The 16,209-nt window shown below is 48.8% G+C and overlaps 1 protein-coding gene across 4 annotated transcripts; it reads left to right on the top strand.

The window, feature by feature from the left end:
• Window positions 1-1,681: 1,681 nt before the first annotated feature.
• Window positions 1,682-15,034, top strand: keap1a (kelch-like ECH-associated protein 1a). 4 transcript variants are annotated; one of them, XM_066695371.1, is made up of 7 exons: window positions 1,682-2,113; window positions 7,729-8,449; window positions 8,679-9,035; window positions 10,107-10,783; window positions 12,373-12,578; window positions 12,874-13,050; window positions 13,295-13,368. In XM_066695371.1, exons 2-7 carry the CDS (start codon window positions 8,240-8,242, stop codon window positions 13,312-13,314), a joined length of 1,647 nt encoding a protein of 548 aa, XP_066551468.1. In that variant the 5' UTR covers window positions 1,682-2,113; window positions 7,729-8,239; the 3' UTR covers window positions 13,315-13,368. The 4 variants fall into 4 exon arrangements, with proteins under 4 accessions (XP_066551468.1, XP_066551465.1, XP_066551466.1 ...); XM_066695368.1 differs by having other exon boundaries at window positions 1,683-2,113; window positions 13,340-15,034; XM_066695369.1 differs by having other exon boundaries at window positions 1,683-1,998; window positions 13,340-15,034.
• The last annotated feature ends 1,175 nt before the right edge of the window (window positions 15,035-16,209 follow it).

A 16,209-nucleotide genomic window follows, 5' to 3' on the forward strand; every position in this document is an offset into this window, starting at 1 on the left:
AATGCCACGGCCTACCTGAGCATTGTTTCTGACCATGTCCTTCCCTTTATGACCACCATGTACCCATCCTCTGATGGCTACTTCCAGCAGGATAATGCACCATGTCACAAAGGTCGAATCATTTCAAATTGGTTTCTTGAACATGACAATGAGTTCACTGTACTAAACTGGCACCCACAGTCACCAGATCTCAACCCAATAGAGCATCTTTGGGATGTGGTGGAACGGGAGCTTCATGCCCTGGATGTGCATCCCACAAATCTCCATCAACTGCAAGATGCTATCCTATCAATATGGGCCAACATTTCTAAAGAATGCTTTCAGCACCTTGTTGAATCAATGCCACGTAGAATTAAGGCAGTTCTGAAGGCAAAAGGGGGTCAAACACAGTATTAGTATGGTGTTCCTTATAATCCTTTAGGTGAGTGTATGTATTCCCATGGTCTGGTGAAGTTTCACAGTGAAGGCAAGTTCAACCCTTGGGAAACCTATGTAAAATAATAGTCAAACCGAAACCTTACAAGGACAATCAGGGTAATCTGCCTAAGAGAAAACTAAAGTGGAATCCATTTCAAATGGGATTATTACAATAAGAATCCTGATTTTCTACATATATCTGTGTATTGACATCAGGGCTCTCCAGCTCTGGCCCTGACGAGACCCCGTCCTTCAGGTTTGACGGAGTCTTCGTGCAGCGCTGGGGGCTCCTCGGTGTGAAACACCACCCACTCCCACAGTACTCTGGACGGGTCGGGGGTTGGGGACGAGTGAATCCAGAACATGCTATCCTCAGGAGGAAGTCTGGTTTGCATCCATTTTGAAGACGGGGACATTCCACACACACGAGGAATACTTCCAAACAAACACACACACAAACAAATATACAATCAAGACCACAGTCAGTAAACAGCGAGTGTATGCGAAAGCTCAGGCAGTGTGTATCAGAGAAGCTCCTTTATTGGGAGAAATTTGCCCAGTTCGTTTTGCCAAATGATAAATGAGTGATTCCAGGAAAAGCTGATGATTTTTCCCCTCCGCCGTTTCTAATAACCATTATTCAACAACCATTTCCTTGTAAACTCTTTTCCTGAACCGTGACCAAGCAACGGAAAAAAAAAAGAAAGAAAAAAGCTCAGACTGTATAATCCATTCACGGCCTAGCGTGTGTGTGGGATCTGAGGCAGCTGTGTGGGCAGGTGTGGCCAGAGCCCGAGGCCCACCGTGATCAGACAGAAGCGTCTTCCGCGGAAAATAACCAAAACTGCAACAAGTTCTATTTATAACATGATTTTTTATATTGTTTGTTGTTGTTGTTGACCAAACCTGTGGTTTTGCAGCAGCAGTCCTGAAAAGATCATCGGTCTCCAGTAACTTCACACAGTCATGTGTCCCCCTACAGTATAGTAAAGTACACCCCAGTGCACCAGTCTCTCCTTACTGTGCTCCTGCATGCTTTCCAAAATCTGGTGCTTATTTATGTCTAGTCTCTGTCTGCCCTCTAAAGATATAAATAGTAACTCAAACCCCATTTCACAAAGCCAGGCCAATCCGCGCCTTTTCTCTTTTAAACGTTGCATTATTTATAGCCCACAGTCCTCCCCCGCAGACGCTGGCTTCACCCTTGAGCTCTCTTGCGCGTTAACCGTGCGGCTCACCAGGCGGTGTCAATACTTTCAATTTCTTAACAAACCGGCCCTGTGTTTCCTGCCTGACGAGTACTGTGCTGCATCTTGCTTGCGCTACACTTTGCACCGAGCTGTGCAGTGGGGGGGGGAGAAAAAAAAAATAAGTTGCCTAGTCATGCTGATGTCGAAATTAAACTGGAAGAGACAGCATTGAGCGCAATGCCTCCAGCACTGGTGTGTGGGAGAGACAGACAGGAAGAGGGAGACAGCATTGAGCGCAGTCTAACCTGCAGAGCTCAGGAGGCGATATTACATTACAACCACCAGCCAATTAACCCCCCGGAGCCGTCATTAGCTGCCAACTGAAGACCAGGTGGGGCTGAGCCCAGAGTTGCTCTAATCGTGCCGCTTAGGGGTTAGGGCAGCGCGTTGTTTCTGTCCGTGTTCACGTTTTTTGGGGGGATTTCATAGTTGGTCGCGCTTCCAAGGTGAGTAGAAGAGAGACTTTGTTGTTGTTGTTTTTGTAACTTTATTTGGGTATTAAAGCGCCGATTTTGAAAGCGTTTGATGTCAATGTAGCGTAACTGGATCCCGGTTGCGAGTGAGTTCATGTGTCAGATAATTATATGTATCTGGGCTTCGTTACAGTGACAAGTGCTGCATTAGCAAACGCTGTCGGGTGGAAAGAGTCGCAGGCAGACGTTTCAGCGCAAAACAGCGACGTATTTAGTTGTATTTATTTAATTATTTATCGTGCAACATTACAACCACTCGGATTTGAGAATACGGCTATTATGACATCACAGTTGAGATCTATCAACGCATTTGTTTTTCCGAAACCGGCGTGCAAATGCATCTATAATATTACATTAATAAAACAGAGAGAAAAAATGCTGAAGTGGTCTTTACTTTATTTTGTTCAGAGTCTCTGAAACCTCTGAGTTTATTGTGAACAATATCGCGAAGATGTTTATTTTCTTTTTTAATGTTAACTTTATGTTATGACTTCTGTATTACAAATAGGGCGGTTTACCCATTTTGTTTTTGTTGGTCTAAATAAATAAACGAATGCACAATAACAAATAAACACACACTCGCATTGTGCAGGCCTGTGCACTTAAGAGGCTGCTGGAGTGCGTTTGTTTATTTGCTTTGTTTGTTGGTGTGCCAGGGGGTATTATGCAAGGCTGGCATGATCCCTGGTCCTGGAACAGTCACAGCCCCCGTAGAGTTAAAGGTCACCTGCTTAAATCCACAATGTGTACAATTGTGGAGCGGTTGTATTTTGCATCAGATTAGTAGCCTACGTAACCCAGAGGTCATTTACAACTGGACACCCTGAGAGCTTTGCTGAAATCAACAATACATAGGTGTCTAACTGTGTGTCTACATGCAAAGACATGCATCTGGGGGAATCCCTGGCCCGCTGCTTTCATCACTTTGTAATTATGAAGATTGGTGGTGCTAGTTGTTGTCTATGGTCTGCAGTCTGGCTGATTTTCTGGAACAAGTTTGGACTGTGGTGTGTAGGTGGCAGCTATTTTTATCTGGACTCTATAGCTCTTCTTTGTAAGCGTGGCGCTCATGGCTGCAGCAACAGCCGGTTTGCCAGCAGGATGGCAGAGTGCTGTCAAATCTGCTGAATTAGCAGTCGAGTGTGCAGCCTCCACAGCTGCCTATTTCAGATCTGTCGTTGCAGTCCGTGTCTGTCTGAAAGTGTGTGATTGTTCTTTTTTGTGTCTGTCTATCTGTGTGTCTGTCTAGCTGTGCAGTAGCAGGGTTGGCCCCTCTGTGTGGAGGGATACAGCGCTGCAGTCCACACTAACCAGGGCTGTGTCTTTTTTTGTTGCCTGTATTATTTCCTGTTTTGCGTCTTTCCCCATGCCTCTCATTTCCTGTTCTCGCTGCCATTGTGATTTTTCACCTCCATTCTAAGTTGGCTGTCCCACCACCCCCACCCCCAGGGCTAGCTGCCCAAGATTAACACTAGTCAGGGTTTGGCGTGAGGAAAAGGAAAAGGAAGTGGATGAGCACATATCGCTTGCTGCTATGCACAGTCCTTCACTGACCGGTTTCTGGACAAGGACCTCAGTGGCCCAGGTAGCACTGAGCATGGCTTCTTTCAGTTTTAAACCCAACAGTAGTGTGTGGATGTCTGGTGTCTTGACCCGGGACTGGGCTGGAGTAGTGAGAGACCTGGGTTGTTCTTCCACTTTGTGTGTGCGAGGGAAAGAGAGCGGGCCACTGAGCCATGCAATCGCATGATAACGGGTGCAGTCATGTAGCAGAAAGTAGCAGAGAAAATTGGGACTATTGCATCATCTCTAAAGTACTGGCTTTCCGGTCCCGATGGAGATCTGTCAGCCTTTGTAACTATTGAAAGGGGTTGTGAAATCGCATGAGAGTTACCTCGATCACCCAGGATAACAAGACCACCTGACCAATGGAGAGAATGCACAGATCAGGACGGGGGAACTTGAAACCCCAGGCTCAGGGTAGAGCACATGGTCATGTGACAGATTGTATATAGTGGCCAGGATACTTCTTTGTGGGCACCTGACTGCATGTGAGGCCTGCAGAAACAAACCGAACGTACCGCAGCCAGTAAAGGAATGACACCCAAGGTTTAATTTAAATGAACGTCAGGGTCAGGTGCATTAACCCTCTGCAGAAGGAGCAGCCCATGCTACGGCCGCAAAGAAATTCCCGCAAAGTCCTGAAGTTTTCACGGACGCCTGGGATCGTTGGTAATTTTGACCAGTGCAGCCAGTTAATGGAGTACGTTAGTGGTTCTGTGTAGGCCCTTCTATGTGTTGCGGTTCAGTTTGCAAAAAGTTGCCTCGATGCACTCTGAACAAAAGCCCCTGTTGGGTAGAAGTGTTGGCGTCAAATAAAGTCTTAGGAATGGCCCTGGAGTCTGTAGTAACGCCTTTGTTTATGGCATATTTGTGTCACTTATGCTGAATCACCTGGCCCAGAGGGAGTCATTACTCTGTGTTGGATGATTTATGGTCTTTTTCTGAGATACTGGCCACGGTAATTATGGTAAGACCCTGCAAGGGATTAAATTGGCTATATATATAAATAAATATTTTTCCAAGGGGTGTCTCAATAGGAGCTTCTACACCGCCATTTCTGATCCAGATCAAATGCATCGGTTTATTTCATCAGGATCATCTGTCAGCAGCCCTAGGGGTCTTCACGTGTGCACTAGCATTGAGTCCACAATAAATAATATGGATATATTAAATCAGTCCTTTAGAACACAGAGCTGAATCAAGAACTGTTGTTTTATCTCATTATGAATGAATTATTCTAACAAGTAAAAACAACACACTTGCATATTTGCATTTTAAATAAGATTACAATAATGTATGTTTTTTGCTAACATAAAATAACAATTAATTTAGTGTTCATTTGTTAATATTTACAGTAAGGGAATTGTTCTCCAGTTTGCTCCACTGAAGCGAAGGGTGCCTGCCGCTCTACCTCTAAAACACACGCCGCCGCAGTGCATGCTGGAGCTTGAGCCAGTCGAGCATTCACACTGCCAGGATCAAAGACTGGCGATGCATTTGATCCGGATCTGTACCATCTTTCTGAAGTGTGCATTTGATCCGATCATTGAGCGTTTGCACTGCCATTTCTGAGCAGGATCAAATGCTACCGATGCGTGTGATCCGGTTCAGAAATCCTTAACCTCAGACTTCCGGTTTGTTCCCATCAATGGCAAGTCATGAAGTTGAAAAGCTGAGAGACTGGGAAGGGGCTGTGGAAGTGACTGGTGTTGTTCTGCTCCTCACTCACGTCTTGCTAGCCTCTTGTTGTCAGTTGTCCAGGTTCTGCACGTGCCTGTACGTGGGATCCCATTTCCTGCCCTGTGCCCTGGCACTCGTGCTACTTCTGCAATCATGGCCTGTGTCACTGTGTGCGCTGAAGAGATTTGTTATTGGAGGCGTATTGCTGTTCCAGGTCAGTGACCGCGATCTGCTCCCACAGAGTGAATCTGTGCGAAACAAAAGAAAGGAGCTGGGGACGGAGGAGGAAGGGGCCCAGAGCTTGGTGAATGGCTGGCATGAGGTGGCGGAGGCCTGGGTGGACCTGGGCCTAAGGCAACTACTTCTTGGCCTGTCTGCACCCCCCTGCTGAAGGAGCGTTGCTACATTTGCAAAAGTCACCGGGCTGCACAAGGTTATTAATAACCCCTGTGATGCAAGAGCAGAGAGGGGCAGCAGTGGGGACAAAAGTTCAACCAGTTTGTGATGCAAGCCCTTCTTTTAGGTCAGATGATTTACTTGTGTGCACGTGCGTGTGCATCCCGGGGTAGATTCACAGCGCTGGGGGCACCAGGAGGTTTTGTACATTTCTTAGCTGGGGTTAGGGCATCGAAACCATCTGACTGGCTGTGGATTGTACTGTTTTATGACTCATGTATTTATAATTTACCGCATCCCACCACCAATACCACCACCAAACTAGGTGTGTTTCTAGAGTTACGTGTACGTATTTAATGTGACTGAAATGTTAGTCCCTGTGAAACAAGACCTCTGGCAAATCACTTAGTTAGTTTAAAACAAATAATAATAGGGGATATATGTTATGCAAGTGAAAGCCAGCAGTATGTTGGGTTAATGGTTAACGTGCAGCTTTAGTGCGGCAGGGCTTTATGAGGGCAGAACAGTACATTCTGTCTCCAGCTGCTGTATAAGCCCAGATTAAAAGTGCAAGCAGTCAGGCACAATGAGCTGTTTTGCAAAGAGCAGGTCGGGCTGACTGCTGGCTCCGGATCCTGTGACCAATCTCTCTGCAGGCGGGGCGGTTACCTTCCTGAGCCCAAAGCCCTGTGCAGCACAGAGGCCCAGAGATCCCAGGCAGACCGGCAGCTGCACGTGGTTTCAGTTTAGCGTTAGAATGCATGGAAGACCGTGCATGCTTTGTATTGACTAATAAATACATTAACTAAAAGATAACAATTGAATTTCAAGAGAAGCCTGTCAGATGTTGGAATGACTGGCATCTCCACACATGGACCTCTGAGCCTTGGGTTCAGTCCATAACGTTCCCCCTCCCCCCCACAGCACAGAGCTTTTCAACTGGTGCTGCCTGTTTCAGCGTAGCAGCGTCTCACATGTGATTCATGTGCGGGAAGTCTGCAGCATGAACGACTTGAGAACTGCAGCTGACGAAGAGCGAAACGACCCGGGGCCGGCTGACTCACGTTCGGGCTGTGACTCACCCGGCACTGAAAGGAGACGTCACGCCTAGACCATGGGACGCTGCCACAAAGCACACCTGGACTGGACACACGCAGTAGCACCTGAAGCCGGGCTTGAGAGGACATTCAGATAGCAAGAGCTGTGTTTGTTAAAAGAAAAGAGAAAATACAGTGTTTTTAGTTTTTAATTTGGGCTTTAAAAAATACTTTACAGATCCGGGTAAGCACAAGTTCGTTCCTAAGCAGGAAATAAGCAGGAGGCGTATATCTTAAAATGTGGTTTGGAACTGTGAGAGGTTTGACTCTTTCAGCTGTTTGGCATAGATTGCAGTCTCATTTTTCGTGTGTGTGTGTGTGTGTGTGTATTTGTTTTGGGATTTTTACTTCTTTCCTTTTCAGTTCTGTGGCTGCTGTTTTTGCGCAAAGGCGGTGAAATGTACTGGGAATTAGGGGGAAATGAAAAGACAGACTTAGACCCATGTACAGCTCTGGAAAAAATTGACCACTGCAGCAGCCATTCCATTCTATTCATATTTTTATTTGGAATTTGGGAAAAATGTCAGTAGTTTATAGAATAAAACAAAAATGATAATTTTACCCAAACACATACCTATAAATAGTAAAACCAGAGAAACTGATAATTTTGCAGTGGTCTCTTAATTTTTTTCCAGAGCTGTATAGTGGAGAAAAAAAAAATCAGAAAATAAAATGATTGCCCTCTGTCTCTGCAGGGGGTGTGTGGTGTCGAGAACACAGGGTATTTCTTGTTCTTCAGTGATATTGTTTCTGCAAAGTATGTCGCTGTTTTTTTGCTGCACAGTGCTGCCAAAGTATTTTTATGCCTTTCGCTGGAGAATCATTAAGTTTTCCTTTTCACCTTGTTTTCAGGACGGACGCAGCCTACTATGCCACAGAACCACAGCTAGCGACACAGCTCACCAACGGTTTTGTGCTGCTGGCTTGTCTAGGCTGCACACCCAAGCAGCTCTGGGATAGAAGGGTCTCCGCGTCGCCTTTTAAAGACCCTCGTCAACTCTCCTCTGAGTAAGGTGCAGAGAGAGGCTTAATCCTGAAATAAAAACTCATTGACTAGTTTTCTTATGGTCTGGCAAGGATTCAAAGAGGAACTACCATCTGCCAGAGAGACCTGCTCCCAGCTCCCGGTCAGTCTCCGTTTGTCCTGAAGGGCACCCATACCATGTGTTGATTAGGCCCGGCGAGGACTGACCAACATTGCCATGGAGACTCCCTAGAGGTGGAGGCCCGAAGGTTTCCCGGCGTGGCTCCAAGTCATGCTCGGCGGGGTTCACAAGACAACCACAAAAAAACAGTCCTCCCTGTAACCCCCACTGTCCCGCCGCTGAGACTCCGCACCGGGCAGGTGGGCATTCGCAGGACGATGATATGCCCCAGGAGGAGGAAACCTGCCAAAGCGGAGGATTTATCTGCCATCGCCGTCCCATCCATGAAGGGTCATGGCTACCTGGACTACACCATCGAGAGCCATCCCGCCAGCGCCCTGAAGATCATGGATGAGTTCCGGCAACATGAGCTGCTATGTGACCTGGTCATCCACGTCACCTACAAAGACACACAGGAGGACTTCAAGGTGGGGGGCGCTGCACCGCGGAATGGGGGTTCACACACCACATGTGTCTGTAGCACCTGTTTACATGGGTTTTCAAGCAGGCTGGGGATTGTACCCCTGTGGGTACCCAGCATGACATGTATGTCCCATAAAGAAGCCTGTTAAATTTTGACCACTCAAGTCCAGTCCAGTCCAGTCCAATCCACTCCACCAGTCCAGCCCAGTCCTAATCAGTTGCTTTCCCTCTCAGGTGCACAAGGTGGTGCTGGCCTCCTGCAGCCCGTACTTCAAGGCCATGTTTACCAGCAACTTCCGGGAGTACGGCGCCTCGGAGGTGACGATCCAGGATGTGAGCCCGCGCGTCATCGAGCGGCTCATCGACTTCGCCTACACAGGCCGAGTGACGGTGGGCGAGAAGTGCGTGCTGCATGTGCTGCTGGGGGCCATGCGCTACCAGGTGGAGGGCGTGGCCAAGGCCTGCTGCGACTTCCTGGCCAAGAACCTGGAGCCGGCCAATGTCATCGGCATCGCCAACTTCGCCGAGGAGATCGGCTGCCGGGAACTGCACCTCAAGGGCCGGGAGTACATCAACACGCACTTCAGTGAGGTGTGAGGGGTCGGGGTGCGTGTTTGTGTGTGTGTGTGTGTGTGTGTGTGTGTTGGGCGGGGGGAGGGGTCTTCCGGGTGATGCCTTTTTGCGTCTGCTAAAGTTACTTCTACTTGTCTTCCGCTGTGGTCAGTTTTGTGGACGCCCCAGCTATTGTGGCGTCTTGTGTTCGTCCGTCGCAGATCCTTGTGTTCCTCCACACAGTTGCTCGTGAAGGCCCGTTTCCCGTCCTCCCGGTGAGCGTGCTTCTTGCTCATGCCGTCGCTGCTGCTGGGGCATCTGCGACCGCGGCGTCCGTGGCTGGGTTGTCTGTGTGCTGAACCCTGTGCTGCTCTTCCTGGTTTTGTTAATACTCTTCCTTTGGTTATTGTACTGCTGCTGCTGCTGCTGCTGCTGACGGAGGGCAAACAAGTAGCTCAAGAAACGACAAGAAACGACAATATCAGGAGAAGGGAAATTGGCCTTAATGAGGACAGCTCATTGGCTTGAAGAAGTAAATGAATACATAAATGACAGGCAGTCAGTGCCCACACAGCCTGCTTCTTCTTTTCCTGGGTGAGTGGAGCCCAGTCTCCGGTGATTAAAGAAGTGTCAGAGAAAACTGCTGACATGAAAAACCTGAAACAATATCTATATATTTAAAAAAAGGGAACGAATCTGAACGACAGGCAGCTCAGACTTCCTAAATGGTATCTGTGCCTGGTAGTGTGTGTGTGGGCGACCAGGGAAGGGGGCAAAGTCCTCATCCTGTGTCTGCAAACACTGGTCTCATCCTATAACACTGTAATCATCAACCCGTGATTATTTAATCCACCACTACTTCTACATCTTCAGGGGTTGCTGCAGGGACAGGCTTACATCTTTTGTCTGCTTGCCCTGTTGCTCTTTTCTCTGCATTCTGTGTGTGTCTCCCTGCGTGTTTGTCCGTCCACTCGGCTTGGCCTGCGCTTTGCTAACACACCCTTTTTCTAGTCAGCCATCCTGTGCTCAGTGCTGATTGGCTGTGTTCACTTCCTGTCCTGTCCGTTCACGCACCGTATCCTGATGCATGTCCACCTTGTCCCCCCCCAGGTGACGAAGGAGGAGGAGTTCTTCAACCTCTCCCACTGCCAGCTGCTGGACCTGATCAGCCAGGACAGCCTGAAGGTGCTGTGCGAGTCCGAGGTGTACAAGGCCTGCATCGAGTGGGTGCGCTGGGACTGTGAGAACCGAGCCCAGTACTTCCACGCCCTGCTCAACGCCGTCCACATCTACGCGCTGCCGCCCAAGTTCCTGAAGACCCAGCTGCAGGAGTGCCCCATCCTCAGCAAGGCCAACTCCTGCCGGGACTACCTGTCCAAAATCTTCCAGGAGATGGCACTGCGCAAGCCCCTGCCGCCCGCCCGGCACCGGGGAAACCAGCTCATCTACGTTGCGGGGGGTTACCTACAGCACTCCCTCTCGTCCATGGAGGCCTACGACCCCCGCACCAAGGCCTGGATCCGGCTGGCGGACATGGAGAAGCCCCAGAGTGGCCTTGGTGCCTGCGTCCTGTTCGGCCTGTTCTACACGGTCGGTGGGCGGAACAACTCCCTGCAGGAGAACACCGACTCGGACGCTCTGTACTGCTACAACCCCATGACCAACCAGTGGACCCAGCGCGCCTCCCTCAACGTGCCGCGGAACCGCGTGGGCGTGGGCGTGATCGACGGCAGCATCTACGCCGTGGGTGGGTCCCACGGCTCCACCCACCACAGCAGCGTGGAGAGGTGAGTGTGGGGGAGGTATGGGGGGGGAGGGGTGGTGTTTTGGGCCAGCTGTAATGCATCATACTTTCGCCTGTGGAAATGGTAAAACCTCTTCTCCCCACCTCCACGGTGTTGAGCGTGGTGCCCCTGGCTTGCCCGTGGACTGGCAGGTGGCTGAGTTTGTGAATGTTAGACTCCTGGCGGCAAGGAGTCCATATTCACGCAGTCAGGACATTGCAACTTAATGAACGAAGGCTGGGTGATTACAGTCTCTAATAATCACCGCTGCCAGACTGTTCTTATCACAGCCAGATAATCAGCCGTAGCAAGTGAACGTTGTGTTCTGGTCCTTGGGGCAGCTTGTTAGTGACGGATGAACTCTGTGCCTGCCAGCCTCCCGGTGTCCGAGCTGCTCGTCATGTAAAACGGCACGGAGAGCTCAACCGCCCCATAAACGCTGTCCAACAAAAATAGAAACATGATAACAAAGCAAAGTTTTGGCGAGCCTGCCTTGCAACAGGCTTGGGGGGAGGAGGGTGTCTCGCTAGCTGGGGCCTGAAGCTCAGGATTGGTGAGGCATGCTGCCAAATCTCACGCCGATGGCGGTCTGCTCGTTGGCCGTCCTGCTGTGTGTGGATTTGTGTTTGCCGAGAATGTTCTGGCTCTGAATCGCTGCCAGCGTTGTGTTAAGGACCACGCCAAACGGCCCACCGTGTCATTGAAAAGGCTCTTCAGAGTCATCTTGGCTTTCCAGAATAAAGGTCTGACCCAGGCTGAAGAAGAAGCAGGACCAGGCTGGTATGGGGTGGGGGCCGGGGCTGTTTTCTTCTTTATTTGTCTCATGTCTAAACTGGAAGGCATCCGAGACCAATTTGTCTGACAAATCATTCCTGGCAAGCACATGTATATGAATGTATTAATTCAAAAACAAACACAAAAAAAAAACACTTTGTGTCAAGGGTGGGGCAGTTCCAGGAAACTGCCTGAATCCACGGCACATTGTCCGAATCTCGGCACGGTCGTACACAATAGCGCTGCCCGACCCATGTGGTATTGTATTACACATAGAGGCACCAGCAGGAGAATGACGAGGAGCAGTTCTGTGCAAACTCTAGTCTCTGTGACGGTTTCTGTCTGGGTGTGTACTAGTGACAGTGTCTGCCAACCAGCTCAAATGTTTCACTTCTGTTTTTACCGCAGCTAAGCTGACACACCTCTCAGAGCAGGGGGGGTTTCTATTTGACATACAAAATATCTTTCTGATGACATGGCACCCATGCAATCCCTACTCCAGGCAAATGTTACTGGCAATGTGACAAAGCAGTCACCAAGGCATCTCGGGTGACACCGCGGCGTGTTGTGACTTCAGAACAATCCGTTTGTGTTTTGCTTTTTGTTAAACATGATTGCCATTGGAATCCCAAATAACAATCGCGATAAAGCTTCCGTTTTGTTTGGTCTATTTTGTTTCTCCTTCTCCTCCCGCCAGTCAGACGTAGGGACACAAAGATCTGGAGCACAGATCTAATAAGGAACGACACTGAAATGCCCCCAAGAGGCTGAGACTGGTATAACTGACACGCTCACACTGACCCCTCCTCACCCTGCAGGTATGACCCTGAGACCAACCAGTGGACTCTGGTGTCTCCGATGGCCGTGGCGCGGATCGGCGCGGGCGTGGCGGCGCGTGGGGGGCTGCTGTACGTGGTCGGGGGTTTCGATGGTGAGAACCGCTGGAACACTGTGGAGTGCTACCACCCTGACACTGATCGCTGGCACTACATTGCCCCCATGGCAACTGTCCGCAGCGGCGCTGGTAAGAAAAGCACACACCACTCATCTCCTGGGTGTCGCAGAGATGCCAGGCTGGAAATGGAATGCATTCCCAAAATTTTACCCATTTAAAATAGAAATAATATTAGTTTGAGTGACACCTTAATCTGAAGTGAATTAAATCATAAATGCAATACATTATATTCACAGCATTGCACAAGTCACAAGAACACCAGCCATGTGCAACGGAGCATTTTGTTTTAACTGTGTGTGATGCTGGTTTTGTCCACACTGCTGGAGGACCATAACAATAACCCTGTGTGCGTGTGTCTCCCCAGGGGTGGTGTGTGTGGACAGCTATATCTACGCGGTGGGCGGGTACGATGGCTCAGTGCAGCTGAGCAGTGTGGAGCGTTACAGCGTGGCGCGGGACCACTGGGAGCCCGTTGCTCCCATGAAGAACCGCCGGAGTGCCCACGGCATCACTGTGTACCAGGGCAAGATCTACGTGTTGGGTGAGCCGGGCTGATACAGATGCCAAGAGAACATACAGACATAAGAAAGACATGAGGGGACGCCCTGCATGCACACACATTAACACACACGTGCACCATTAACACGCAACAACAACCTGATGTCTTGTTGTTGTCAGAAAAACACGCACACACACACGCACACACGCACACACACACATGCTTTCTGATACTGCAGCACCTTCAACAGCAGGGTCAGTATAATGATTCAAGTCTCTGGCCCCAGCAGGAAGAGTCCGGTCCTGACTTGGGTGCTTTGGTTCTGTTCCAGGTGGTTTCAATCAGGGCGGCTTCCTGTCCAGCGTGGAGTGTTACAGCGTGGAGAGCAACGAGTGGACATTAGTGACCAACATGCCGCTGGGACGTAGCGGGTTGGGTGTGGCTGTGACCATGGAGCCCTGCCCCGGCAGCCTGCCGGAGGAGGGGGAGGAGGGGGATGGGTGACTGATGGGGACAGACCTGAGCCAGAGCCAGAGCTGGGGGAGTGAGGCAGAGGGCGGCCTGCTCTTGGTATCCTCATGGGGGGCAGGGGAGGGGTTTCGAGTCTCTGAAGTGCTCCTCTCCTCGAAAAAACTCCCTCGCAGGTGCATACTCTCAATGTGTAGTTGGTTTGGTTCTGGAAAAGGTGCTCTTTCCCTGCGTGTTTTTTTTTTTTTATGTTCTCAGAGGGGGCGTAACCCCGTTTTATCCCCAGCGCTGTCTGACGTTTCGGTGACGTGAGCGGCGGCGTTGGAGCTCGGATGGCTCGGGCCGCTGTTTCCTGGCTGTAGACCAGCGGCCGTTGAGCTGAGCTCCCAGGAGAGCCAGGACAAGTGCCCGAGCGCTGCTGGCAGGAGCCCCGGCTCCCAGAACGCACTGCGCTCAACTCCATTACCAGTCTGACTTAAAACGGAGCATGAATCACTGACGGAGCAAATTAATCAGTTTCTAGGTTCTTCTCAAAGACCCATTAATTCCTTTTTTTTTTTTTTTTAACTCCCTCCTCCCCGTGTTCCAATCACAGGTGTTTATAGTTTTTTGGGGGAGTGGGGGGATTGTAGTTTTTCTCCCTGATTAACCCCAGGCCATCCCTGCGGTGATCTGGAGTGGAGTTCAGTGTGCAGAGTGCTGGTGTTGGTGGGCACTTTTCAGATGAGTGGCAGAGTTGTCAGTACTTGTCTGCTGGTGTTGAACTGGCTGGCATGTGTTGCGCAGCGTGTGAAGAGCTGGCGTGTGCGTATCGCTGCTGAGACGAGCGGAAGGAGGCCGTTGTTTTTTGCACTGGTAAAACCCCCCTGAGCTTAACTTGGGACTTCTCAGTCTCATTCAATTCAATTTGAAAAAGCATTATTAATATTAATAACTGACATCAGTATTGACAAAGCATTGACAAACATGTCCAGTGCTCAAGAGCAGTGCAATGGGAACCTTAAATAAAGAAATTCACGTGTATTTACGTGTTACAAGACCATGCTTTCTTTCAGTTGTGCTTCCTGTCTAGGCTTGGTCACTTTTTTTATTTGGGGTGTGTATGCAAACGTGCCAATCCTGATCCATTTCTAACTTGTGATTTCCAGTCGGAGAACCAAGTGGCTTTGTCCCTGTGTGTGAAGGCCGACTGTTTGAAATGTAGGGCCTGGTATAGCCGATTGTTTTAACTGTGGAGCCCCACAGTGGTGAACAAGGCTGCTGCTCTCCCTGGTGTGTCGTTACTGAAGCCGGCAGGGCTGAGGACTGACGACCACCGGCGGACCTGACGATAAATCCAACCACTGGATGAAAATGTCTGAATGCACTTTGTATGTTCAATATCGTGTGTGTAGGTTTTGTGTGATGAAATTGTATTATCCTCTTGTAATGTACAGTACAGAATGAATCCCTACCTGTAAATATGTTTTTTTTGCTGAGGGCAATATTGATCTTTTTTTTGTTTTGCTGTTATGCAGAGAGTATATTTTATGTAATCAATAAATTAAAAGTGCACATATTTTTGCGGTTTATTTCCAGTCATATATTTAGGTCCACTATTACATTACTAGTACATTCAGCCAAGTAAACTTGTAGGCCACCAGTTCTGATGATTTACGGTCCAAGAATAATATTGAGAAAGGGACAATTGATATTCGTTATTTATGAAAATTGACATTACAGACACACACACACATACACTTCTGAAACGATTCACCGCCAAACCAGAGCCCTGAACATGGGACGTGCGCCATTTTCTCCGGCGACAGAAGCGGCAGAGACAAAATGGCGGCGAGTGTCAGACGACGCACATCGCCGTCGGAGTTAATTTATAATTAAATGTAATTACAGATTGAGAGAAGAGATACAACAACAACAACAACACAGAGTCGACGAGAGGCAGGTAGGTAGACTCATTTGGTCATTTTCACTAAGACTGGACAAGACGACCTTGGTTTCCTATAGATGTACTTCGAGAATTTTCTTTTCGGCCGATGTAATGGCTGTTCTCATGTCAGTTTTATTAAGGAGTGCATAACCAGCAGTTTGAATAGCGGCGCAGAGGACACGTCGCACACAATACTGCCTCTTTCTCCTTGGTTTTCAGTAACAAGGGGATTATTATGGGAATTCAGTCGGAGGCGTTGGGTGCGGTCTTGTGGGCGTCGGTATCGGAAAAGACTGAAGTGTGTGTGTAAGTTCTTTATGAGCTTTTGTGAATAAACATCATGAAAACAAGTTTAGTATCTAGTGCTGTAACAAAGTGGCGGGAATGCGTCCGCTCCACTGGAGCTGCGCAGCCGCATTAGGACACTGGGACAGTGTTGCCTGACCGCCACCTGGGGGCGCCAGAGACTCACTCCTGGTTTGAAATGGCCGAGTTCATCGCAGCGCACAATACTGCTTTCCAGTATTTGTATTCATGCATTTTTAATTTATTACGCCAAAGACATGTTTTGTCTCATTTCTGATCTGTAGTTTATATAAATATGTATAAATATATCTACTTAAGGTTAAGGAAGGCTTCATACATATTACATATCGGAAGGAAAGAAACAAAACTGTATTTAAAGGGGTAGATCATTACAAGTGAGTTTTTTTAAACAATTACTCAGCTGGAGTCACTGTCAGTGTATATATGGACAATGGCGTTTTTGATAATACTCCTTGATTTAAAACTAAGTGCATTCTTGT

Source organism: Amia ocellicauda, chromosome 22 (genome assembly GCF_036373705.1).
Source record: "Amia ocellicauda isolate fAmiCal2 chromosome 22, fAmiCal2.hap1, whole genome shotgun sequence".
Classification (NCBI taxonomy): Eukaryota; Metazoa; Chordata; class Actinopteri; order Amiiformes; family Amiidae; genus Amia; species Amia ocellicauda.

Excerpts from the sequence above, each read along its gene's own strand:
- keap1a (XM_066695368.1), top strand. The coding sequence starts at position 8,240 with ATGATATGCCCCAGGAGGAGGAAACCTGCCAAAGCGGAGGATTTATCT. Across the intron at positions 8,450-8,678 it reads ACACACAGGAGGACTTCAAG|GTGCACAAGGTGGTGCTGGC; the intron begins GTGGGGGGCGCT and ends TTTCCCTCTCAG. Across the intron at positions 9,036-10,106 it reads TCAACACGCACTTCAGTGAG|GTGACGAAGGAGGAGGAGTT; the intron begins GTGTGAGGGGTC and ends GTCCCCCCCCAG.